This window comes from Aquila chrysaetos, chromosome 9 (assembly GCF_900496995.4).
Source record: "Aquila chrysaetos chrysaetos chromosome 9, bAquChr1.4, whole genome shotgun sequence".
Taxonomy (NCBI): Eukaryota; Metazoa; Chordata; class Aves; order Accipitriformes; family Accipitridae; genus Aquila; species Aquila chrysaetos.
In genome coordinates this window covers 7,659,197-7,668,115 of record NC_044012.1, presented here as the reverse complement: position 1 = coordinate 7,668,115, position 8,919 = coordinate 7,659,197, and the positions used below count along the sequence as shown (strand labels likewise).

The following is an 8,919-nucleotide window of genomic DNA, read 5'->3' as shown; positions in this document are numbered from 1 at the left end:
CATACGAGACCTGAATGGTAGGGGCATGGTCAGGCAGAGAGGTCACACTTAGCTATGGTGGCTAAATTTCCCCTGCCCCAAAGAACAGGCTTTTCTTGTGGGCAGCTTTTGTCGCTACCCCGCCACAGAACTGGCGCAGGCTCAGAGTCGCAGACATTAGCCAATTACGTAGCAGAAGAAAACAGGATAATGTTGTACTTGAAGATACGATGGGACAATCAATGTAAATGCAAATGAATGCATACACCACTTATATTACTTGATGTTTACTTATAACCTCCGTATTTTATTCATGAATTTTACAATTCCAAATATAATGAAACAGTTAGAGTACTTTATTACAAGGCTTATAAAATAATTAAATATTACACTTATATTTTTTGCTTTTTTTACACCATAATTCATACTGTGTGACACTACCATTTTCTTTCCTCAGTTGTCACTTAAGGAAGCGAGCAAAGAAATATAAAGGAAAAGCTATGCATTAATAAATTAATTATTTTACATCAAATAATAAAAAGGACACAATTATAAAAACGAAACAAAAAAACCCCTTGTAGTTTTCCTAGAAAAAAGGTCATAATTATACAATGTCCAATATCAAGACAGAGCGGTGTAGGTTGAGATATGTTTCCAATCATCATTTCTTAAAGTATCACAGAATACATGTTTTTAATTTAAATTGTTGCAGAAGGAACTGCTAATTTTAAATGACCACTGTCTGGCATTAGTGCTGAGCTGGCTAATCTTACGCTGAAACGATACTTTAAAAAAACAGTAAAACTGAACTACATTCATCAAACAAAGTTGTGGGATTGGGTGGAATTAGATAAATATGTCCCTCATAGGCACTCCCCAGAAAATTACAGTAGAACACAGCTCTGTCTCAGAATGGGTTTGGCAAATAGGTTGGGTATTTTTTCAATGCAGAAACTTTAAAAATTGTACCATCTGATATATAGTGTCACTGAACATCTCGATACTGAATCATTACAAATAGCATTATGTTTACATTTCTTTTGTTTGCTGGTGGATTCTGAACTAAATAAAAGTTTTAGGAGAATGTATAAAAATAAAATTGACTTTTATTTGGTTAGAGTAAATCATCCACTTCTTTTACTTTTTCTTTTGTTTTTCATATAACCTGTGTGAATAAATAACTATTTAGAGAAGTTTAGCATGAATTAATGGACTGTAATATTCTTGTTACTTCCTTTAGGTAACGGATGAATCAAAATTTGCAGAGAGATTTAAGATTAAAAGGAAGACATTCTTCAGTATCTTGGCATTCAAACAACCTAGCTTCTGAAAAAAACTACTTTAAAATATCAAGTTTAAATTTTAAAATTACATATCTAATGAGCTTAGAAAGTTGAAAACATAACCATTGAGCTCAATAAATCTGAGTTCCTTGAGTTAGTTAGTTGAAATATGAAATTCTATTTTACTTGTAACACAGCAATATTAAAAGTCCAAATATTCTAAAGCTGAATATTTCTAGGAATACATTTCAAGTTACTAGTTAACCACCTCTGAGTTTCTACACAAAGCAGAAAATGAATTCTTCAAAACAATAAAAACATTAGCACAATGCAAAACTTGCTTTTCCAGCAGCAAGTCTAATAGAGAAGCACCATATATCTTTGTAGTGCACTATTTACTTCTCGTGGTCACACGTGTGACGCTGCATTCTCCAGACAACAGCCATTTGAACGTCTTTCTGTGAAAGTGGCAGTAAACAGCTTCCTTACCCTGGGACGATGGGATCATAAAAAAATAGGAAAGGAAACGCTTTTGATAGTGCGATCTGTCATGCTGCCGTGCTGTAACCTTCCCCTTGAGCTCCCGATCTCTTTTGCTTTGCATTCTGGTAAATTAGCCAGAAAAGGCTTCCTTGCCTTAATTTCTTCCTCATAACATATGACAGTGCAAAATGACACTTTTAGAGAAAGAAGAACTGCCCCTCGAGTCTCAGTGTTCAAGTGATCCATAGTACCCTGTACTTTAGTGAGGTCAGTAAATAAAGAAAAAAAAGAAGAAACATTCCTTTTTCAACATGTATCGAACAATTACTGTACCTCAGACATTCCCTTAGAAAAAATGTCTCTTCCATCAGTGGTTTATGTGGCACCATGTCTTGCCTCAAAGCACAGTTAATTCCAACATAAATTGAAGAAGAGAATCCTGTCACTGAAGGGTTCACGTAACACGCTGCTATCAGTTCTTCTTCGTGCATGATTTACAACATTGCTTGCCATAAAATTTGTGGTTACAGACACCATGCTGGGGTACCAGATGACACCAAGTGAAGAAATCCACACAAGAAGGATCATCTGAAGGAGAGAAATCCAAGCAATATGGTAAGACCGTGTTTTAGCAAGTCTACGAGTCAGGCAATATTTCAGCACACTTGTATGCATTTGGTAATATTAAAAACGTGATGGGTGACTCAATTCAAAGAAGAGGAACCATGAACTAGCTTTCATCTCAAAAATACTAGTTTCTTTTTTAATTCATTAAGAGATGTTTGATTTGTTAAGAGATTAATCTGATGGAGACAGAGCTAATACAATAGGAGGGTCAGAGGCTAAAGGAATTAAAAAATGAGGAGCACGCTTTGAAGTTCAGGAAAACAGGAGGAAGTTCCACTGTGCAGGATAATAAGAGTCATCTGTGTTTTCATCTCTGATTACAAGTATTGTTCCAAAGCCAGGTACTTGTACAAATGAGCCCGCTCCACGCTTGATGCTGATTGCTTGTTGCCATCATCATCCCATGGAGTTTACCTGCACCTCAAAGCAGTGGCAGCTTTGAGTGTACGTGCATGTACATGTACACACAAAATGCATGGAAATCTGAACGCATGGACCCTACTCTGGGTACGTGTGCCCAAAGTGCTCTGCTATGTGTTTGCGTTCCAACACTTTCTCGAGGGACTTCTTTCTCTCCATTTGACTAGGCAGGGAGCCTAAGAAATCTCTCTTCTTAGACACTTTAGTTAGGGGGCATGAATCAGGCTTTTAGGACTTGCCATGTTGGTGAAATCTTAACTGCAATGGGAAAAGAGACAGGCTGACGATGTTTAGTTCTGAAAAGCCCAGCTTTTAATTACAAATACAAATAAACCATATTTCTCAATTACGATTTTATTTCACGTAAAGTTATGTACAGATCATTTATACACACTGCCTGGTCGCTTTAAAAACATTTCATAGCTGCTCCTTTCTACAGTTTTGTACTGGATGCTTTATGTTTCTTTAAAAGAGGAGAGTGATGATTCATATAGATGATTTATAAACAAATTCACCATGTCTGAGAGAGCAGTAAGACATTTAGATGAGGTTTAGCAAAATTTATAGCTAAACTGAAATCTCCTGTGAGCATGGGAAAAGATTCCATTTGACTCTCAGAACTACTGTTTACATGGTCAATAAAAGGAATTTACAAGGAGACAGTGAAGAAAAATCTAGCCACTGTTGTCTGCATTCTCACATCCAATAAGTTGAGTCACAGAAGATAAATGCTCCCTCACATAGCACAGACAACTTCTTCATATTCTGTGGGCCAGGAGTCATCTCTGTCTCTCTATAGGAACTTATTTTGATTAGTCACCACTTTTTGCTTTTTTTGATTTGCTTTTATATGATGGCAAAGGTGGTTTTGTATACTTTTATCACCCTCAAATTTATTTGAATGAATGAATAAGAAAATAATTTAATATTTTTTTTTAAAGATGCTCTTTTATTCCTCAGTTTTTAGAAACATTTGCCTGTCTGTAAATGCTAATGGTATGTAAAGAAAATACTGTCTTTGAACAAACAGTTGTCCAGGAACTAGGAAGCTCAGTACTGAATGGCAGCCTTCCCACTCCACAGCATTGCCTTTCTAGTCTTAACTGAGGGTCAGTAGGGATGCAACTGGGAGTTCAGCACCAGCTTTTACGTTACTTCATCTGCTGTCCACCAGACAGAATTTGCCGCTGGGAGGATGCAAAGCAGACAACAGATGAAAAACATGCACAGCACAAAGAGAGGAAAGCTTTCTGATTAAGTCAGGAAGAAGCTCTCCTGCCATGGAAAGGTAAATTTTCAAAAATTACAAATTACTGTTCCAAAAAAAATTATAAGCACTAAGGAGGCAATGTTAATAAATCATTATGTCCCTTTTGAAGATTGGAGTGCAATGCTAACATTACAGAGGTATAGCCATAAACTTTACTCTTGGGACCTAATCCAAAGACCATTGGAATGAACACAAAGAGTCCCACAAACTTCAATGGATGTGGATCAGGCTGTCCGTCCCTTATTTCTATTTACTCAAGTATTTAAATGTTGTTTAAATTTTCATTCATTTTAAGCAGTTGGATTTACTAGGAGTTATGGTGACCGTAACTGCATCTAACAGAGGGATGGAAATGACCCAGTTTGTCTAGGAAAGTGTGTAAACTCTCCCTGAAACATTAATTTCTTGACTGTGATCACTGAGCTGGAGCTGCATGGCTGATAATAGAGACTGATTTGCTTCAATGTGATTCCAGCACAGCTGGTTCCCTCTCTTTTTGCTGGTTTAGACAGAAAGTTAGAGAGCAGTGAAGAGATAATTGATCTCTAGAGCCTGACGACCCAGTTATAATAAAGGGGAAAGGGCTCCTGCAGATGTGAGGAGAGAGAGAAACAGGCCAAGGCCAAAATTAATAACAGACATTACTCCAGACATGAAATATAGCAGAGGAAGGCAGGGGTGAAAGAAAAGTGTTTGCTGTATCGTGACAGAAAAAGATGTAATACAGAAACTCCAAAGTACAGCAGAACTTTTTGGGAAGGTTAATTTGAAGTATGAAGAACACTTACTTATAAAAACAGCAGAACTATTTACTTATCCCTTTTAGGACCATTTCATCTATAGATCCTTGTTTGGATTCAGGTCCCCTGATACATCGGTTTGATACTCTGCATGTCTTGAGTTGCTGCAGTAGAATGGCCTGTTAAGATATCACTGGGTTTTACGGGGTTTCTGTGCACAGTGAATGCCAGGAATCGGTGCAGATGAGGGGGGTGGTTGGCTAATGTCAATTTACAAGATGCAGGGCCAGAGCCTGACCTTTGCTCCCAACTCTGTTACTACCTTTCTCTTGCAATCCAGCCTAGGTTTTATAGAGATTACTTTCAGCTTGCAGTTTTAAAATGGTAACAAGACAGTTAATATACGGTATTTTGAAAGTTAACATTTAAAGTGCTTTAGCATACCTAGATAACTGTGTTATATGGGACAAACCCGGACCTCCATGAGCTTTTTTCCCACAGTGAAAACTGTAACCAGCTTGTAAGCAAATATATGGGCTGGGGCTAACGCACAGCGCTCTTTCTGTGGCGGTTCTGAGAGAACTCCCCTTCCATCATTGAGTGACACAAAAACTCTTGCTCCCCCTGCTCCTCTAGAATTGCAAAACACACTGAAGAGGTGGAGAGGGATACAGCAGACACACAACTGGGGACAGAGCTTAATTTCATGTTCCCTGACTGCATGTCATACGCTGATCAGAAGCAGTAAGAAAAGAAGTACATTCTAGAGAAAGCATTTTTGGACTCCCAGGATATGGGTGCAATCTGAAGCTTGGGAGGGCTTCAGAAGACTAAAAATAAATGCCAAATTCTTATTGCTTAGTACAAAAGTTGCTATTTTTAATCATAAAACAGTACCAGCATAGGATGCTTCTGTTATTAAACAAGATAGTATAAAGATGCAGCTCAGAACCAAATGGCATAACTTTTTTACGTACTTTTTTTTTAACATATCCTTGTTTTTAAAATCTCCGGTGTGAGTTATACTCTCAAGTCTGCTTTAAGAGGTTTCACTTTGAGAAGAGAGATGTTGTAGTGTCAGAGAGTAACTGTAAACCTGGAAAGTTTATGAAGGAACATGACAGATACTACTCTTCAGCGGGTGTGACTGGAAAAGGTGATTTTTGCTGGATACAGATTTCTAAGCAGCCAACCCTGCTGCAGCACATAGAGCTGAGTTTTACCTCTTTTCACAGGGACTGGGCAGAAGTTAGTATTGCAAGCTCTCAGGACTGCTGGTTTCTGATGGGGCAAGCACCCAGAAGCTGGTCTTCCTTGGCGCAGGCACTGTACGCTCCGGGTTTGCACTCCCCCTCCACATGTTACCGTACACTGTAGATAGGAAAAGAAGTCAAAGCCTTTTTTTCATTACAGAGACTCTCTGGGAGCCCATGAAAGCCAAAGGAGTAACTTTCAAGGACTTTGGATGAGACTTCCAAAGAGAGAGAGGTCAGGATTGGATGTGTTGCTGTTCAGCAACCCCCATCAGGACCAACTTTTCAAAGATGTGTGCATCTGGTCTCCCTTCCGAAAGTTTGGTTATTTAAGGACTCAGCTGAAAATTTGGTTCCTTACTTAGGCGTCGAGACAGAAACTGAACATTTCAGAAAACCTGTTCCTGATTGTCTGCAATGATTTCTTTTGAACTCTGAGCCTCTGGGCCCAATCCTGCTGTCTGAACAGAGATAAAACTCCCATTGGAACCACGATTATGGCAGTATCTGGGGAAAAACACTATGCATTTGCAGGAAGATCTATGAAGTATTTTAAACTGAATAAGCCTTTTACTTGTATGTGTTTCATGAAAAGTTGTCTTTAAGATAAATGTGATCATTTTCATCTGATTACAATTGTCAGGCATACATTGTTTCAAGTAAATATTATTAAATGAGTGTGTGTCCCACTGATATGTGACTCATAAAGTAGATAAGTTCCAGAAATACAGAAGCTTGTTTGCAAGAATGTAGAAACAAATACAGACTGATCCCATAATTAATCATAGTATTTAGGGAATTCCAGGCAATCTGTGCAGATCCTCAAATACATTGTGCACATAGATATGTAATAGTTCAACCACAGTGCAGTTTGAAGAAGACTGAGAAGAAACTGTTGGAAAATAAGCATGGAATGTAGTGCCTCTCGAGCATGAATAACATTTTTAGGTGACATTCTTCAGTTCCAGGGCAAAGAATTGAGCTGCACCAAAGCACATGATGGATGTGGACCAGCTGCATCATGTTTCAGTGGCTGAGTGGTGTGACCTTCTTTAGGGAATGGCTACATGCAGGAGTCGCCTGTGGACTGTTAGTACTGGAGATATCGCCTCCATACAATCGGACATTTGACTACAGCACAATGTAAGACTGGAGCTAGCTTTAATCTAGGTAGCTTGGACTCACATTGCCAGTCACAGTGGCGTGGTCTTCGGCATTTTATGCCGGCCAGGTGTTTGTGCCACTCCAGCTAGCATTCAATCTGTGGCATATGATACCGCGGCTTTTCTAGGTTTGGTGCTCTCTAAGCCCAGCACTGCAACCTCAGCTTCTAATTACAGTGGGTACACTGTCCAAGATTCAGCAGTCGCATTGCAGTTGTTTTGGTCTTTAATGTTGTGTAGTGAAAAGCACTAGGGGATGCTACTTGAGCTACTATGTAGAGAAACTTGCTCCTTTTGTAAACCGCGTAAAAGCCAAGATGTGAAATAGTGCTGGAGAAAGAGCGCTAGCCAGGACAGGGAGAGAGAGGCGAGAAAGTTTCCCATTCCTACCTGCTGCCAGGGTGAGGAATACCAGCCCGACACCATGTTATACAATGTTAGTGATGGGCAGGCTCCCTTGTTACAAGCTTCTTCCAGGTCAGTGTTTGGTTTCTTGATGTTTCTACATCTTCTCTGCGGAAAGGTGATCAATTTCCCATGGATGCTTTTCTCACCACATTTTAGTTCTCGCTTTTGTATGCCTGGGCCACAGGAGGCTGAGCACTGCAAAGGCAAAGTACATGTGTTTCTATAAACACATTCAGATAAAGGAGAATGTGCTATGTGCAAGAGAGCCCGAATTATGTGAAACTACAAAAGCATTATATAACTGAAACCACAAAGACTATGTTTCGTAATGTGTAAACTGAAATATGAATCCAAGTCAGTGAAGGTCCTGAAAAACAAAGACATCAGGGTACATCTGTCTACATCTGGATGTAAAGAACTGTGTTTTTATAGCGGCTTGCCTAGAACACCTGATTTTCAAATGACAGCCAGCTTGCTTTCCCCCACTTGGTTTGTGTGTGTCCCTGAGTCAACATTTCCAAGAGCAGCAAAGGAAGGCAGTGAGCCATGTAACTGCACCACCGTACCTCACTCCAAGAAGAAATCACCCACTGGAGTCGGTCATTTTTGGGGCAGCGTCCTAGCACACAGGTCTGCTGGGATTCAGGTTTATGGTCTCTGCTGCACATACTGTCAGGCAAGATTTTAACCTTGGGAGAACCGGTACTTTTGCAGTAGACATCCCGTTTCTTAACACCTCTCCCACAAGTCTTGGAGCACTGTGATGGAAAGAAATACTCATTTGAACTAGAGGAAATGAAAATTGGCATTATTTGTATTTTACAGCAGAGCATAGAAACCATGGCTAATGTGCTGTGTAGCTGCCATTGTAAGTAAACTTGACATTCTATTAGTGAATAAGTAACAGTAACATCTGTATGTCGCTTCTAAAACATTGTTCTAAGTGCTTTCTTAATGTAAACTATGAACTCTTACAGCCCCCATGTAGAACAGATAAGTAATATCTCTCTTCCGTAGATGAGGTAAGTTGGACTGGTGAGCAAAATGCTTTTTTCCCTGGACAGCATAGTTGAAAGCTGGTCCTAACCTCCCATCGCAAAATCTCCCATGGCAAGATGTTCTCGGCTATTTGTTATTTTGTCCTCACCTTGGCCTAGAGGGGTGAGATAGAGGCAGAGAAAACTACCCAGGGAATCTATACATAACTCCTTCACCAAATGAATCTCACTACAAGACAGAATCTGATACAGACAATGGTTAAGAAGTTTGACCAAAGATATTTTAATTGCCAAG

At 39.3% G+C, this 8,919-nt stretch overlaps 1 protein-coding gene across 3 annotated transcripts in view; it reads right to left on the bottom strand.

The window, feature by feature from the left end:
- Positions 1-265: 265 nt before the first annotated feature.
- Positions 266-8,919, bottom strand: part of ADAMTS18 (ADAM metallopeptidase with thrombospondin type 1 motif 18) — an 80,172-nt gene continuing 71,518 nt past the window's right edge. For all 3 annotated transcript variants that reach the window (XM_030026453.2, XM_030026454.1, XM_030026452.1), the window contains exons 20-23: positions 8,193-8,384; positions 7,609-7,821; positions 6,026-6,173; positions 266-2,333 (exon numbers count right to left, since the gene is read on the bottom strand). In XM_030026453.2, coding sequence (XP_029882313.2) covers positions 2,218-2,333; positions 6,026-6,173; positions 7,609-7,821; positions 8,193-8,384 — 669 coding nt within the window. In that variant the 3' untranslated portion in view covers positions 266-2,217. The remainder of the gene's footprint in view (positions 2,334-6,025; positions 6,174-7,608; positions 7,822-8,192; positions 8,385-8,919) is intronic.